The 18,097-nt window shown below is 48.2% G+C and overlaps 1 protein-coding gene across 1 annotated transcript in view; it reads right to left on the minus strand.

Annotated features, from left to right (window-relative positions):
• The window catches only part of met (MET proto-oncogene, receptor tyrosine kinase), a 64,591-nt gene that overhangs the window by 29,425 nt on the left and 17,069 nt on the right, over window positions 1-18,097 (minus strand). The window contains exons 3-10 of the mRNA XM_079289337.1: window positions 13,345-13,548; window positions 8,471-8,599; window positions 7,951-8,127; window positions 5,384-5,538; window positions 4,765-4,879; window positions 4,495-4,631; window positions 3,307-3,471; window positions 2,693-2,792 (exon numbers count right to left, since the gene is read on the minus strand). Coding sequence (XP_079145463.1) covers window positions 2,693-2,792; window positions 3,307-3,471; window positions 4,495-4,631; window positions 4,765-4,879; window positions 5,384-5,538; window positions 7,951-8,127; window positions 8,471-8,599; window positions 13,345-13,548 — 1,182 coding nt within the window. The remainder of the gene's footprint in view (window positions 1-2,692; window positions 2,793-3,306; window positions 3,472-4,494; window positions 4,632-4,764; window positions 4,880-5,383; window positions 5,539-7,950; window positions 8,128-8,470; window positions 8,600-13,344; window positions 13,549-18,097) is intronic.

Below are 18,097 nucleotides of genomic sequence, written 5' to 3' on the forward strand. Positions count from 1 at the left end.
TCACTTCAGCAGCAGCTGCAGTGAAACTGAAGCTGTGAGTGGGTTCTGTGAGCGAGCTGTGAGAGTGGATGAGTGGGTTCTGTGGTGCTGGCGTCATCGCGTCAGACAGCGCCGACTCCTCTATGGCTGGATGTTGTCTCTGTGTTATAAAGTCAAGGTCCAAGTCCTCTCATGTCGTTGATGATGTTCCAAGCAGTGTGCATTTTGTCAACAAAAGCTAAACGTCAATCACCTTTTGTCCGTGAAGATCAATTCGCCCGTTGATATATTTCTTTCTGTAGTTTTTGTCACGAGCACTTTAACAGAGAACGCCAACATTACGTGGATAAAAGGTGATGAATAACGGCATCAACCAATCACGTTGCTCACACTATAGTGGACATATTCACAATAAAAGCCCTCGACATACAGACAGAGTAACCGTTACCAGAGGGAACTCAAATTCACTGAGAGCATTTCACTCAAAGGAAAGTCAATGCAAGATCTGACAGCAGCTTAGTCTGTACCAGAGTCCCTCTGACAGGCTGGTCTGGGTCTATAGGGTCCTGGTAGTGGGTCCTCTGACTGCATGAATCCATTTGAACCTTTCGTTGAAAAAGTGCTGCAACGGCAAATTGGCATCGCTGCCAGTAAGAATAGTTTTGATGCAGAATATTGGCAGGTGAGTATTTCACACTTTCGTGTTGTTTGTTGGTATATTTATTCTGAAAGATGTCCCTTCCTCTGCCCAAATGATTCTATATTACAACATACAGAATGTCTGCGATCAGCCTGATGAAACCTTTAAAACCTGTATTATGAAAACCAAGCACTTTGACTTATGACCTGGATGACAGTTTACGCATTTAACGTGACTTTAAATGCCCTTATCACTAAACTACATCAATTCCAGGACATGTTTGATGTCCTGCAGACAGCGCGGTGAAAGTGTCAGGGTCGGGTCATTTAAAACACCTCCGGCCCGCCGCCAGTCTGAGGGAGCGATGACATGCTTCCAGCATGCAGTATCGTTTCCCACCAACAAGTAGAATGAAGTCTGAGGGAGTCTGAGGGGAGGCTGAGGGAGGCTGAGGGAGGCTGAGGGGAGGCTGAGGGAGGCTGAGGGAGGCTGAGGGGAGTCTGAGGGAGGCTGAGGGGAGTCTGAGGGGAGTCTGAGGGGAGGCTGAGGGGAGGCTGAGGGAGGCTGAGGGGAGTCTGAGGGAGGCTGAGGGAGGCTGAGGGAGGCTGAGGGGAGGCTGAGGGGAGGCTGAGGGGAGTCTGAGGAGAGCCAGAGCGTCCTCGAGGCCTCGCTCCGCTACTGTGCGTCACATGTGACAGCTGGATCCCGCGGATCAGACCGTGGATTTTCCATTTCCTTTCTTCTCGAGTGTGTCTGACACTTTAGCTCTTTTACGTTGTCTAGAACTCTTTTTCTCTGTTTCTTCTGGATGTTTTTTTTGGGGGGGGGGGGGCTTTATAATGACAATACCATGCATGTGACAGCGAGGTATTTGCCTGCTGTTCATCATGTGATATTCCTGATGGGTTCTTTTTTTAAAGCCATATAAGGAGACGCAGGAACTGAAGCCGCGTTTCCTTTCGAAGGCGTTTCTGGTAATTTGAGTTATTTTCAAGGAGCTAAAAGGTTCCTTCAGCCCGTCGTAGTCCACGGTTCCACAGCGCTCTGAAGACCTGCTAAGATTAGGCAAATTAGTACACTGACGTATGGAAAGGCCGCTTTGATATGAGCCCAGTTCAGTTCCATCTGAAAAACACGTCTAACACCCTTGGGTTTGTCTCACGGAGAAGACATTTACTGCTGCACAGTATTTACTGAGGCACAATGTGATGAAGGAATTTAAGAGGAGGAAAATGTTGTTATTTGAATGCAGGACGATGCAATTGGTTTGTGTGCAATTTTCTTGGGCCAACTACTTTTATTTCCGTTGTAAAAAAGGCAAATGTGTCAGCGATGCGACCCTAAATATCATGAAAATCCCTCCGTGCGTTCCTGAGATACTGCGTCCACGAGAACGGACCGGACGGACGGACAACCCAAAAGCAAAATGCTTCCGGCAACGGCTCTTCTTCCACTCGCCTTCTCAGCTTCCTCGCTGTCTTTTTTTTATTATTTTGGAGCCGGGAAGCCGCCAGCAGAGAATAACTTTATTTTTACTGTCATGAAACAAAGAGAAACTCCCCAAAGCATTACTAGAGCACTTCCTTGTTTTATGAACGCAGCGGCACGGTGTGTGTTGGACCAGTCAGTGATGGTCGTCACAGCAAACACCAGCCTCAGAGTGCCCGTACTTTCAGGAAGAACCACAGGAACCTTTTTAAAATGTCTACAGAACTTAATTTAGATCCTGGTTCCTGGGGAAAGTTCCTGCATTTCCACTTCATCTCAAGGAATGCTAAATTAAAACAGTGTTTTTTATTTATGACGTTAATGTGATGTTTAAACAGGTGTTGGAAAGTTGATGTGCAGAGATGCAAAAGAGAGATTGACAGGAAACGACATCTGTCTCCAGAGTAGCAATGACTTCCTGAGTGTTTTAAAGTTCCTTTTCCCAAACAATTCATAAATTACACTTGTAGACGGGTCTTTCTTTGCTTCACCAAAGCTTAACCTCAACTCAGCTTGTGCAGAACTCTGTCATCCAAATGACGGACACCTCATATTTTCGGGACGTGACACCCTTCTCGTACTCACCACATGGAAGACCACGTCATCCTGACCCATGGTGAGGACCATCTGAGGCTGGAGGCCGGACCGGAGGAAGAAGCCGTGAGCCGACACCGTGCATCCTCCGCTGCAGTGAAGGGGAGCGGACATTAGCGTTAGCATCAGACACAGTAGATCCCCACTGGGAGGGACCCTGCTGTTAGCGTTAGCATCAGACACAGTAGATCCCCACTGGGAGGGACCCTGCTGTTAGCGTTAGCAGTTTAACCACTCGTCACCTCCGACTCGTTTCCTCCTGCTGTCAAGCTAAAGCGTGAATCTGTCCCTCAGTCACACTCGCTCTCGCTCTTCTGTGCCTCCATTCAGGGGAAGTAACATGCCAGAGCTCAAATTAGGAGGAAATGTATACATTGGCATCGACAAACAGTGATATCCAAAGCATTTCTGAAAAATCCAAATGTGTAAGAAGTTCATAGCCGGCCACCACACAGATGTGGAGCACGGATTAGCGTCGGAAAAATGGCCGTAGAAATAAAAAAGTGATAATTGTGCGGGAACCTTTTCTTGTAACAGATGAGGGTTTTTCACATCCTACTGGTGAGAACCCCCCCCCCCCCCTATTGTGAATGAACATAACTAACCTGATGAAGGAGCGTGAGGGCTGGATGCTGTTGATGATGGGGTCTTGGTTGAAGGTGAACGGCACGGGCGCGAGACGCTCCACCGAATCCACCGTCAGCTTCACGGGTTGCATGGAGGGAACGGCGTGCGGAGGCGTCTTGCAGGTCAGCATGTTGGACGACAGGCTGAGGTCGGGGTGGTAGGTGGGGGGGGGGAAATGAGTTAACACACAGGATATGTTGTGTTAGCATGTACAGTGGTAGCCATTGTCCTCCATTCATGCATCGCATCAGTCCTGCAGATAATTCCCGAATGAGCGGGAGAGGAGACGGAATGAGGAAAACAGAGAGAAACAAAGACCTTTGACCGGCTTTAACCTCCAGCTCACAGGAAAGAGGAGTTCTCAGTAAAATGACGGTGATGTCAAGACACGTTTGAGTACGTTTAACAAACACAAGTCCTCTGCACAACATATGTACTCGACTGTCAAACTGAGACTTCAAAAATAGGACGGATTTGGAAAAGCAAAGCGTGGTTCAGGGTCCTTTGTTAGACTTTGCTTCCTGCATTCTGCTGACTTTTAAAGAATTGGAAGTACTGCAGATGATGTTGAATACTTTTAACTTCAATACTTTTAATTCTGAAAGAATACAGAATGAATTGGCCCTCTGGTGAAAACTTGCGTGAATCTCTGGAATAACTAATATCCATCAGTTTTCAGTTCATTCGTTACGGCACCACTGTGATCTTTCAGCCATTATTTCAAATAGCTTGCGCAATGCCGCGGCGGCTTTTTGCTGCGTCAGCGTCAGTCCAACTGTGACCTGAATTCGGTGCGTTTTGCCCATAAATAAGATATAAACAGCCGCTGGAGGTTGGGTGCACAGCGGCAGTGACAGCTCCCCAAAAATGAAGCCAAAACATCTGGATCGCCCCCCTGGTGGCTGGCGCTCAATTAGATTTGCAGGGAGCAAGCATTTTAAAACCTCAACATCTCAGTCGATCCTGTTCATTTAAATACGGGAAGCCAACATCGTGATCACGATTTATATTTGACAAATTGTGACCGTACAACCTCTCCAATTCATTTCTAGGAAATAAAGACAAAGGTAGAGAAAGTATCACAGCCACTTGATGTATTGTGTCTTTGAAGAGCTGTTTTCTGTTACGCAGGAGAAGAAAGGACAGAAGCAGAGCTGTGAACTGACCTCTGGATCTTACAGGCTGCTCTCCCTATCGTCACCTCTCGCTTGTTGCCGGTGTCCAGGAAGGCTCCCCTGATGGTCAGCATGGTGTTCCCGGACTTCGGCCCGAACGTCGGGAAGATTTGGTGGATGACGGGGTCCTGGACGCAGAGAGGCACTTTCAACGACTCTGACTGATGCACAGCGCTTTGCATACATATGTGACATTTCTCTCCGTCGAACTCAAAAGCCACGCATTCCGCACAGAGCGGAACCGAAGACGGCGTTTCTTACCACGAAGGTGAAGCCCTCCATCGTGGCCACCTTGTGGCCACTCTTGACCGTCACCGTGTGTCCTGACGGGGTGAAGTTCCCACTGAACACTGGGGAACACTGCATCACAGTCCACCTGAACACAAACACCAGACGGCACACAGACCACGCGTTATACTCTACCGCAGCCACCGAGCATTTATCCTAATTCAATGATGATCCGCCGCACAAAGAGCCCATCGTTTCTCTTTCCTCCCGGTTTGTAATGTGGTTGTTTGGAGCAAAAGGGGCTTTTGAATTGGGCCCCAGTGGATTTGGGAGAGTGGAAAGTCTGGATGCAGAGATTTTTCCCAGCAATTTCTCAGTTAGGGAAGTCATGTGTGGAGAAAGAGAGACAGGGAAAGTGAGGAGGGGGGGGTAACATTCTTCCTTCAACACAATACCCCCCATTAAACTCCTGCTCTCCATATAAGACGCCAGTGTACGGGTCCCTTCATCTCGTAAACAGCCGCTCTGTCTCTCCTTTCAGACGGCATGGGGCTCATTTTCTAGATATCTAACGGACCTGCAAAAACTCACAGGCATGTATTTTTTGCAAGACATGGAGGAAAAACCCCAAAACACACACACACACACACACCTGTTGATGTCCTGTCGGGGCAGTCTGCAGGGAGCTCCCGCCACCTCTACCGTTACCTCAGATGCCTTGAAGTTCTCCGTCTTGTCGAAGCCGAAGTTGCTGCCGCACATCGTCACGACCGTAGAGCCTCGTATCGGTCCAGAGCTCGGGAACACCTGACGCACAACACAACATTTGAAACGTTGACTCCTCAGTCTGAGACTGTGATGATACGACGCTCCTCAGCACCGCTGCTCTCCATCTACTTTCGCAAAGGAATGAGTCGCTTCCTGTTTCAAAGAGGACGTTCCCTGCCTGCCTCTCCCTGGTGTTGTCCCAGGTAGATTAGATGAGATAATCCTTTATTAGTCCCGCAGTGGGGGAATGTACAGTTTACCTTATCTAGTATACCTGTTGTATAAGAAACATCCACGCAAACTTTCTGCAGACGTTTGTTTTAATTCCCCCTGCTAAAATATTCCCTGAGGAAGAGGTCTTTTTTCTCGTCCCATTAACCCATTTTGTTGAATTTAGGGCAGCGGAGATAGCCTGGTGTTTTCTCTCTCTCTCTCTCTCTCTCTCTATATATATATATATATATATATATATATATATATAAGGAACTTATTTTAACCAGGACAGTGATCTACTAAACCTGACCAAGGAGTTCTGTTGCTCAAACCTCAGTGCTGCCAAGGGATCCGAATCGTAAACTGTATGTAAGAAGTGGACGCCGTCTTCGTGACGTCACTCATCGGTTTGCGAACTGAGGTTTTGAAGCCTCGAATTCTGCATTTCGGTCGTCGCCATCTTGTTGTTTTTGCAACCAGTGAACGTAACCGACCATATTGGGAAGGAGGAGTGACCGGTAGAGACCTGTCAATCACTGTAAGCCCCGCCCTAAAGCATCCCCTGCTTTATGGTCTGTGTGACTCTAAATGGACCATAATGTACTAAATGAACATCATGCTGTATTGAAGAAGACTTGAAACTAGAGATTGAGACATAAACTCATGTTTACAATGTTTACTGAGGGAATAAATCAAGAGAGAAGTAGAGTCATTTTCTATAGACTTCTATACAACCAGAGGAGTCGCCAACAATGAAGAACTGATGAGAAATAAGGAAATAGAGTTTAAAGGGATAATATGTAGAATTGCTGGTTGCTGTTCGCAAACACGTAGCATTCAAAGTCGTTCTCTCTTTCCCGGCTCAACGAGAGAGAGAGAGAGAGAGAGAGAGAGAGAGAGAGAGAGAGAGAGAGAGAGGAAGAGCGAGAGAGAGAGAGCGAGGGAGAGAGCGAGGAAGAGAGAGAGAGAGAGAGAGAGAGAGAGAGCGAGGAAGAGCGAGAGAGAGAGAGCGAGGGAGAGAGCGAGGAAGAGAGAGAGAGAGAGAGAGAGAGCGAGGAAGAGCGAGAGCGAGCGAGGAAGAGAGAGAGCGAGAGCGAGGGAGAGAGAGCGAGGAAGAGAGAGAGAGAGCGAGAGCGAGGAAGAGAGAGCGAGAGCGAGCGAGGAAGAGAGAGAGAGAGCGAGGGAGTGAGAGCAAGGGAGAGAGAGAGAGAGAGAGACAGAGTGAGGGAGAGAGAGAGAGAGAGAGAGAGAGAGCGAGCGAGCGAGAGAGCGAGAGAGCGAGAGCGAGAGAGCGAGAGAGCGAGAGAGAGAGAGAGAGCGAGGAAGAGCGAGAGCGAGCGAGGAAGAGAGAGAGCGAGAGCGAGGGAGAGAGAGTGAGGAAGAGAGAGAGAGAGCGAGAGCGAGGAAGAGAGAGCGAGAGCGAGCGAGGAAGAGAGAGAGAGAGCGAGGGAGTGAGAGCAAGGGAGAGAGAGAGAGAGAGAGACAGAGTGAGGGAGAGAGAGAGAGAGAGAGAGAGAGAGCGAGCGAGCGAGAGAGAGAGCGAGAGCGAGAGCGAGAGAGAGAGAGCGAGAGCGAGAGCGAGAGCGAGAGAGAGAGAGAGAGCGAGAGAGCGAGAGAGCGAGAGAGCGAGAGAGAGAGAGAGAGCGAGAGAGAAGTAATGGTCGAGCAAGCTGCAGAATGAATGAAGCGACAGAGCCGTGAAACAGAGAAATAATAATGTTATTTTTCTGATCGTTTCACATCTCTGGAAACTGACACAGTAGCTGTGTTTCCATTCAACTGTCAAGCTAATTTTAAGCAAACTTTTGGATTGTTACAAAAACAGAAAAGGAATGGCAATGAGGCGCGTTTCTATCAGCCGGTTTGGAGCATTAAGTTGGTGCTGGAGGCTACGTGTGAGAACCGGAAACATAACAAGTCATCTAACGACCTGCTGTCCGCGTGTCATGTCGTCTGGAGACAAAGACAAGCATTCACACGTTGTGTGAAGAACACGCCAAGGCAGAAACAGCTGATCCATTCATGCAAGTTCAATGTTTCGCAACGTCACATTATGTTCAGCAAAGGCCGAAGTTTGATAGAATTTAGCTTCCACGCAGCTTTTCTAATGAAAATATGTGAATTCAAAATGACAGACTTTCCTTCACGGATCTCCGAATGGAGGACTTAGATATCGGACATACGGGACATGTGTGCTTGCATGAGGTCCACGGCGACCGGTGAGGTCGGTGCGGTTACCTTTGTGACGGTAGGTGTGCAGTACTCCTGGGTCCAGAGGGAGGGGGGCGGGCACTGGTCGGCTCGGCTGCAGCGTCCGTCACACCAGCCGCATTCGGTCACCCGCGACGACAGCAAACAGGAAGTACAGGTGGTCAGCTGACCACAGCCGGGGCCAATCAGAGGGACCTTAGTGATCTACAGCGAGAGGAAGACGTGAGAAAGTCTGTGTGTGTGTCGGACGGAAATGAAGAAACACAACAGAAGCGTTTCCCCGTGTTTGGGTTCAGCCTCCAGCAACATTATTCTCTTTCATCTGGTGGCTCTGATCCGCCTTCACTGCTTTCCGAATCATCTCACCAATGCAAGACATCTGTACGGCTTATGTTTCCTGTTGTGGTTCAGAGACGAACACAGGACAGTCTTAAACTGCTGAATCTGTAGATTAGCGACATGTTCTCTGCGCGTCATGACGCTCCTGATTTGGCTGAGGAAAGAACCAAAAAAGGTCTTGAATTAATCTCTGTGGTTCCCGGCCCACCTTGTTCCCCGTCGCCATCAGCACGGCTGCGGCCGAGCCGTCGGCGTCCAGCAGCGCTACGCCGGTGGAGACGGGTCTGGAGTCCAGCCGGAAGTTGACATGTGGGGAGGCAAATCGGGAGAACAGCACCTGAAAGAAGGAGGAGGGGCATCATTTGATGTGGCTCCGGGACCGCCTGCAAGTAGCACCAGCTCACAAACGCATTACTTGAAGGCTGACAAGATGGATTCTCGCGTGATATCGTGAGAATCACGCTGCCCTGCGAGGTAATATTCAAAATGCGTCAAGAAGAATACTTCTTTCTAAGACATTTAACTTGCAAGTGGACAAACTATTGTTTCGCTACAGATAGTGAGCTTTGAACCAGACATTGTTTCACTAAAGTATCGAGTTATTGCCGCTAAGCTACAACCTTAGATCTCTTCTGAACAATTTGAATTATCAAGTCTCCAAAACGTGTAAGAAACAGTGTGTAAGAAATATTCGTAACCTGTATTAATGCATTCAAATGTAATCTGTTCTGAATGAGTAAATGACGCAGAAATCCACCTTCAATGATCGATTTGCTTCTTTTGCATTTTCTTAACAAACAATCACGCGGGTCATCTGAGGACACCTGCTGAAGAGGCGGGATTTTGGTCCACTTGTTTCCCCATCGTCGCTGTGTCTGTACACCGATACGCACCGTGAATTTAAGAACAAGGAAATATTACACGGAGTGTGAAATATACAACAATAGATCCACAGCGTCGCCTGAGGGGAAACACGCCTCCGGGAACACGTTATTTTCTTGGCGCGGCGCCAGCACACCTTGACTGTGGGAGTTTGGTTGAAGGAATACGATCCAGGATTGTGTCATCTTCTCTTCTTTGGCTGGAGGTAAATTGTTTGCTCTTAGCCCAGAGTCACGTCTGGAAAACAGATGTTTTGACAGACCTTTCTCGATTTAGACGCATCAACCGGTGCAGCAGGAAGAGAACAGGTGTAACTAACACTCGTGATCTGTTTCCACCAAGACCTTCCTGGTAATATCATACCCGGGACTACTTTTCAAGGATCTCGAAGTTTCTTTCGGCCCGCGAAGATTCGGCAAAATGAGTCCGCTGACGTGTGAAAAATATGTGTTTTATGAAAATGCTCGCAGCGATGTCTGTGAGTTCTCTTGAGCTGCTGGGTCATGATTTCTGGAAGGAGACATTGCCGTTGAGTGCACCACACAATGAAATCTAGTCTCTTTATATTGAAGAGGAGGCCGACATCTCTACCGCCGACATCTCCAAAACTCTAAATAAAATCTAGATTGATCAATAGCACTACAGGTACCAGGACAAACATGTCTTTTTCATTATTTGGGGTGAACTGTCCCTTTAAAGTAATAAACTGTACAACAGCAACTTGGTAAAAAATCATTATATTATTTAAGTGCAAACCTTTTTAAGCAGCAACAAATTGGTCCATTATAAAATGTATGTCAACATAGAATATAATTGAATAAATAGGTCCGTTATCACCGATCCCTGCCGAAAAGTGTTTTTTAAATAACAGTAAAGTATATGTTGTGTGTCGTATATTTCAGCCATTGGATACAAGAACCTTTTCAAAAGGACGAGCCTCGCTTCACAAACACTGGAGTCAGAGACACTTACAATCCTTTCAGTCGAGTCCATGCAATCTGCATTTGACAGATAAGAAACTGGTCCCGGCTGCAGCTTTAAACACTGCCCGCAGACACAAAACATCGATGTCTTGAATTCACTTGAACACTGTCTTAAGAGAGACTTCTAACCCGTTTACTTCTCCCACGGTTAAGAGAGAGAGATGAGCGACTGGTCTGAGCGGAAAGATGGTGTCCTCTGACATGTTGGTCGGTGTTTCAGACACACACACACACACACACACACACACACACACACACACCTGGAACAGCATTTATCATTTGCGGTTATGCTGCAATTACAAGCCTGGGAGCAAACAGAACAGAACAGGGTCTCTAATGGGGCGTGTGGTTGCTCCAGTTACACCGAGCCCTCAAAATTATACAGTTCCCCCTGTCTCACACACACACACACACACACACACACACACACACACACACACACACACACACACACACACACACACACACACACACACACACACACACACACACACACACACACACACACACACACACACACACACACACACACACACACACACCTCTGTATTGTGAACTTTAAATGTGATTTCTGTCGGTTGGCAGATTTCTGTCCCAGCCTGATTCCTCCCACTGTTTGAGCCGTCATGATCAACGTTGGCTTTGTAACAGCGAGCATAATGGGTGGCTTTCCGCTGGGGACGAGGCCATACAACAGCCATCTCTCTGGAGGTAATAGCGGTGTAAATTACAGCTTATTGTATTAAGCAGGCTGGGGGGGAGTTTGGCCTCCAAACACGGCCACTGTGTTATTCCCACAGTGGCCCAAACTGAAGCCGAGGGAAACACTTCCTGAGCCAGAAAACTATTTTCCTTCACTGCCTCGACTCCGCGTCGCCGCTTGTCTCGTCCCGCTGGGAGCGACCAGGAAACCGAAGTACACGAAAAGTTGACAGGTTCTTTTTTCTTTTCTTTTCTTGCGCCAACAATGAAACGAGCTGCCGAGGAAGGCAAAGACGAACACCTCTCACGGATTCTTGTTGTGGCTTTTCTTTGGGAGAGAGCAGGTGGCCGGAGGGTCGCCGGTTCAAGCGCACGGCTTGGAAAAATCTGAGCAAATTGAATGAAAGTGAATGAGACTGCAAACCAATGAGCAAAGTGTATTCATTTTACCTGCACGATCAGACAGATTGTGTATCGCTAAATCATCAGTGCTGCTGCAGTCCTGATACCGTTTACTGTAACTGTACAATATCAGCCTGATGGTTTTATCAAATCTTTGCCTCCAGTGCTTCTCTGTCAGACGATCGGCAGAACATATTTGATAAAATGCAGAGTTTTGCAGTGCAGGACAGCTGCTAAAACAATGAGCCTCGGCCAATTCAGCCGACTATAAAAAAGAAAAAAACAACCAAAAGAGAAAGCCTGAAGAAGCCTGAGTGGTGAGGGTGTGTGTGTGTGTGTGAGAGTGTGTGTGTGTGTGTGTGTGTGTGTGTGTGTGTGTGTGTGTGTGTGTGTGTGTGTGTGTGTGTGTGTGTGTGGGGGGGGGGGGGGGGGGGGGGTTGATGGTGGAGCAACACACGGCAACAGCTGCACTGGATGCTCGGCGAGTAGAAAATGCCGTGCGAGTGAACGTGTCAGCGGAGCCCGCCGTTCACCATTAACGTGCCGTTCGGCTTGTAAGCCCCCCCCCCCCACCATGCAGCTGTCGGCCCTTTATTTTTTTGTTCCACGTCTCTGTCGCCTTTTTTTTTTTTTTTTTTTCCATACGTGTCTTTTCATTCTTGTGTTTCAAAAACACGTGAGGTAATTCAGCTTCCGCTGTACGTGTTCTGTTTCGTTGTGGTTGTTTGTTCGGGCCCCTCGCTGGGACACGGCGTCCCTCGCTGGGACACGGCGTCCCTCGCTGGGACACGGCGTCCCTCGCTGGGACACGGCGTCCCTCGCTGCACTTCACTCTGCAGCTGTAACCATCGCAGGAGTGGCCAGTGAACGCTAAAGAGCAGTACATGAAGAGGGGGAGAGAGTGAGTCACTGGTTGACGTGCAGCCTCGTCATATTGATTTAATTAAGCTGGACGCCAAAATGCTATAACTCACCTGATGATCAGCACAACATCAATGCAACGAACGGACCTCCGACAGCCTGAAGCCATCATTTGAACTGCAGGTGCACCAAAAAGCTACACATGTACTTCATGTGCCGGTCTGAGTCTGCAACGTCATGAACACGCTGATGGGGGGATTGTCTTGGTTGAAGTAGAAGGTTTAACTCAGTAAAGGATTTAAATGACAAATATATTTGAAAGATAATTGAATGTAAATAGTCTGAGAAACCTTTATCAATAGAATTTAGCCTAATTCTAACATCTTTTGACCTAGAAGTTACAAAATGATGAATCCTTGTTGGAGCAACGCAGCCTTGAGCGGGATGGACAGGTCACGTGTGAGACGTTGAAAGCAGCTGACAAACGATCAGGAGCTTGTAATCCACTGTTGGTTTGTACAACGATAGGCCGAATGGACTGTTTGCTCAGATGGCAGACTGGAACGTGGGCCTTTCGGAGGCTGGATGAGCACGGGTCAAAGGTAAGCAAACTGTGCAAACAGAAAGATCCTGGTGCTCGGCCACAGACTCCCACAGCCTGCCTGCTAGCGGAGGGCACCTGGAGCTGACGTGAGCGTGTCGAGTCTCCAGCAGGAGCGCTTTCACTGCTCACATGCCAACATCCTGCCGAATTTACATGGACAATGAGCGAGGGGGCCTCTGGCTCTCTGTTTACGCCTAACTGCTAGAATCTCCCATGTAAAGTTTGGTTCCTGCATGGACAGATTAACATGAACGCGGGCCCCGAACCTAAACATGTAAAGAGGTACAATTACGGCCTCCACAAGCAGCTGGAGTTCGGTTGCACGATAGCAAAAGGCAACCGGCAAAACGTATTTTACTTCTTTAGATACTCTCTTAAATTATCTTTGGACGTATTGACTTCCTGCCATTTTGCACGTTTCATTCTAAACAGGCCAAGTGCAGCACAGTGTACAATCCACGGATTTAGGAGAGAAAATGCACACCTGAATTGAAGAAAAACCACCAACAACCAACCGGGAAAGAATACCGGTATATAAATATGAACATCACATGAAGTACAGAGCCACAGCTACGACCACGTAAAACCACAGGAATAAACATCCTCCTACCGACCCTTTGAACTGTGAAGACAAAGCGACTTCTTTACCTGTATGTGGCGTCCGTCGGCGGTGCCCAGGTATGCCACTGCGCGGCCATGCACTGGCACCACGGTGATGGACGTCACCACGGTGTCGGTCAGCTCTTTGTGCCAGTACTCGAGTCTCTGGACGAACTGGGTCACCTCCAGGCGGTACTCGCCCTCTTTCCCCTCGTGGATTCCCTCGTGTGGGCCGCAGTCTTCCGATGAACTCTGCAAAAAGTAAAACAAGGCAATTTGGTTAGAAAGAAGAAATCCCCGTGGAGTGCACCAAGGAAAACAGCATCTACAGTAAGAATAACAGTGCAGAGCTTCTTGTCGTGGTTGCGGGCGTGACATCGATATGATTCAAGGCGCAGCCAAGAAATGTCAGCAACGTCATGTTCAACATTGAAGAACATCCACTTTAAAGGAGTGAAATTTATTTTTACTGGGGATCGCCAGCTAGATTCAGATCTCCTTATCCAAACACTTTGCTCTCCTCGTGATATAATATCATGGTGGGCTATCTTCTTTCATATCTGGCCCCAGATGGGAGGAGGGTTAAGAACCAAACCTGCTAAGCCCCCCCCCCCCCCCTCAGCTGCTCTTTCATCAGGCCGTGCTCGTAATGGAGGTCTCTCGGCGTGATCGCACCTCCGGGGCAAGTGCACGCTTTGTTGAGTAGAAGTTTAAGGGGACGGCAGGATTTCATGGGAAAGAGAAGACCTTCATGCTGTGTTTCTTTATTCCATGGAGAAAAATAACTTTCTCCCTCATCCAACTGGTCAACCACATCGCTACTTTCTCTACTTTCTCACTTGAGTTTAGAACCAAAGACCCATCAGCTCCCCTCTTTGGGTTTTCAAACGTCGCTGGGTTGTGCAGATTGTTGTGTCTGGAGCCTTTGGAGCATACAGTGAAAGCACAGACTGGAGCCAGAGCTGGATTCAGGGCCTTTGCCCCCCCCCCCCCCCCCTCTCATGCTCTGCCCCGGCTCTTTTTGTGTTTAGTCATGGCCTCCTGTCCCAGCCTCAGGTTTCATTAATTATTAATGACCCAGAGGGTGCCGGGCCTCTTGTGGCTCTGAAGGTCCTTGACCCGGTCGCCTGACCAGTCCTGAGCTTTCTGTTGTTTTCTCAGCTTCAGTGCATGATGACCTCTTCACTGGAGTCACAGAGTGGTCAGAGGGGGGGGGGGGGGGGTGAACAGGTACAGTGATGATGAAGACCTGTGGACGGCTTCTTTCAAAGCGACCTCGTTGTGCCTTTATTGCATGAAGTTTGAGCAGAAAACGACGCTTTCCTCTGGGAAATGTTTGTGACCTTTTGTTGTGACTTAAGGCTTTTAGACACCGGAGGCGTCGCAGATAAACAACCCAAAAATACGGGAAAGAAAAGGAATGATATCAGTCAAGGGAAGAGGATCTGGGCTGCGCTGCCTTTGTCAAGGTTGAAAGGAGTAACACAGTTCGCCCTCTTGGCTCAGCCTACAGAACTGTTGTTGTTTCATGAATATAGACGCAGCTGAAGACATTTGCACAGCGCGATTGGTCGACACCTTTATTCACTGTTTCCTGGAGAAAAAAGTGCATCGCTTTTTCACCGCGTAATAATCTCTACACACAAACAAACAATCTCACTGAGAAATAACAGCACAGGTAAGAGGACAAGTACTGATCTTGTTGCATCAAACTAAATTGGGTTTAATCACTTCCGGACACGTCTGACCTCTTTCTGCCTCTAAAACCTAAAGCACGACCTCGTCAACAAGCCCACTATTTGTGGTTTGTGAGAAACATGCTGCATCATTTGTTCGGTGTAGATCTCAAAGGCGAGCTTTGAAGATGAGAACAGTGGAGTAATACATCGGGAGTTTCTTTCTCGGCGACGTCACACAGCTGAGGAAGCGAAAAAGCAGTTTCACACGTTGGAGAGACGACGGTGCAGTCACACATGTGGAGGAAATTGAACGCTGGCTGTCAAGGTTGGATGTTTTTAGCGAGTGGGTGCAGCCAACTGATCTGCACTGAATTACTTCAGGGTTAGAGAGAGTGCGAACCGGATGAGAAGTGACAGTTTGTGACTGGAGTTGGATGAAGATATGGACACGTAGGAAGAGCTCAATGATCCTCCTCAGACATGATGGACAGGAAGCCCTTTGATGTGCGACGCAAACCTTCAAAATGTCTGCCTTTACCCAGAGCGTGAGTTTAAAATACGATCCATCGTAACTTTGCACGTTCAGAACAGAAAAAACAACACCATGAGAATCTGCCAAAACAGATAGAGGCGTCATCGCTGTGGAGGTTTTGCCACGCGGCTCAATAAACAGGCCCTGGGCTGATTATTGTCAGAGCAAACAAACAGGACTTTGGGGGGTTGTTCGGTGGAAGCGGAGCAGGACGATGGGAAGGAGGACTGGAAAGGTCTTGGAGGCATTCCTCTGCTTCAGCTGAGGAATGTCTGAGGATCAAGGCAGTGGAATTGGGACGGTGGAAAGGCTGTTTTGACAAGCTCCGTTTGAAGCGCCGCGTCGTTATCCACGGCTGCTTCTTGGCTCGGAGATTAATCATTGAGTCGATCAACAAAACCATAAATGTCTATTAATTCAGATTCCATTAGAAGTTGACTTAAAAACTAATTTTTCATCTTTCTCTTTCGTCTCTTGGAAGATTTACGGCATCGGCAAGTGGCCCTGCTGTTCTACATCTTTCGGGCCGTTTTTGTGACTGTGTCTTTCAGCCGTTGAACCGGCACCGTGGGGCAGACACGTGAAACATGGCACACCTCTTGCCCCGTACTTAACCAGCAGCCATTGTCCCCAAAAACAACGACGTGGCGATAGGGTTTCGGTGTCGTGGGGCTCCTAAACCCCTCGCGGCGCGGCTCAGGAGAGTCACGAAGGGAGGGTGAAAGGCGATCTGCGTGGTCTAATGTCGTTTTCATACTCTCACTGTGGCCCCTGGGGTCCCGTGTGTGTGTGTGCGAATAGACACACTAATGCCTGAATTATAAACCACGGACTGGGTTGCTAGCAGCAGAGGGTTTGGATACAAACACTGTCACTGACGTGCAAACCATAGGGGCGCGTAGGCGCTCTCGCTAATGTACAGAAATACACACCCCGTGCTGCCGAGGCTCAGCCCGAGTTAGCAGACGAGCGCACGTGCACAAAAGTGTGTCTGGTCGCCGGACGCTCAGCTGGCTGTCTCTCTCTGGAACAACAGACCTCTGACCCCCGGATCGCTTGTGCAATTTGCTCGCTCCGGACAGCGGCGAGGCTCGGTTGTCGTCGGGGTGTGTGCAAATGCTTTAGAGAGAGAGAGAAAGTGAAATGCAAAAGAATGTGGAGTGCAGAAATAGGACTGTGTGTGTGTGTGTGTGTGTGCGTGTGTGTGTGTGTTGTTGCGGGACACACATAAAGAGCACTCCACCTGGACTCTTGTTGCACGGAACTCTGCAACCTGACTCTCAGTTGCTGTAATGACCGTGACGTGTGTGTGTGTGTGTGTGTGTGTGTGTGCGTGTGTCTGAGTACGCAGGTGGCTACTCGCACCAGGCGCATGGAGCCATGTGTTAGTGTGTGTGTGTGTGTGTGTGCGTGTGTTGCTGCAGGGGACTGTCATGGCGTTAGGGACAGTTAAGGGAGTGAGAGAAGCTGACAATAAGCCCCCCCCCCCCCCCCCCCCCCCACCCTGCCAGACGCCAGGCAGGACGACTGCTCTGTTTGTAATGGCCTCACACATAAACAGGTCCAACAGGAGACCGGGAGGATAATATGTGAAGGTTACTGTGAAATTAGACTTTCAGAAACGTGAAACACACAATGACAAAAAGTGCATGGACGCATTTTCATTTCATGGGACATCAGCGTGTACAGACCTTGTGGTGATGTAGTACTGATAACATCAATACATAATAAGGCATTGCTAGGCCGATGTACTTTCATTGTTTGTGTCTGTATTTTTACGTATCTGTCTCTATGGACCCCGAGTCTGAAATAAAGTCGATCTGTCGATCTAATCTTCAGTGTTCAGTCTAATAGCGGAACATTGCAGAGTGGGAACTTCTTTACATCCCTTCGACACACTTGATTCCAAAATTGAACATCCAGCTTTGATACAACGCTAGAGAACAAACCAGAGGTCATTTTGTGATGTTCATTCAGTAAATGATGGTCCATTTAGAGTCCAATAGACCATAAAGCAGGTTATGCTTTAGGGCGGGGCTTACTGTGATTGACAGGTCGCTACCACAGCGTTGTCCGGTCTGGGAGTTGTCTGTGTTTTTGTCTTGTTTTTGTCTTGTTTTCAGTTCATGAAATGAATTGTAACACGAAACTAACTTAAAGTCAGCTCACCAGAACAGATACTCAGTTAGCTGTTGTGCTGGAGAGCACAGTCCCGTGATGTTACGGAACATTTTGGCATCAACTTGGTCCCGAAGTATCTGTTCTGGTGACATCCCCACAACATTAAATCTGTATCTCAGAGACCTTTGAGCCCGTGAACACTGCCGGTCAATAGAGTGAAGACAGATATATATTCCCCAGTTGATTACTTACATTAAGACTGTTTTTTGTAGAACAAGCTTGCTGAAATTGTACGTTTGAATGTGGGAATGATGCATTATCTTTCTTGAATACATGCCAATTTGCATACATTTCCATAACAGAAATCTGAACGTTGAATAAAGCCACGTTCAAAGTTCTTGAAGTTCAAAGTGTTGTTGACGTGTCAGTCAAAGGTTTATACGGAGGGAATCTCTTTGCATCACTCCAT

The sequence above is a fragment of the Melanostigma gelatinosum genome (assembly GCF_949748355.1).
Source record: "Melanostigma gelatinosum genome assembly, chromosome: 1".
Classification (NCBI taxonomy): Eukaryota; Metazoa; Chordata; class Actinopteri; order Perciformes; family Zoarcidae; genus Melanostigma; species Melanostigma gelatinosum.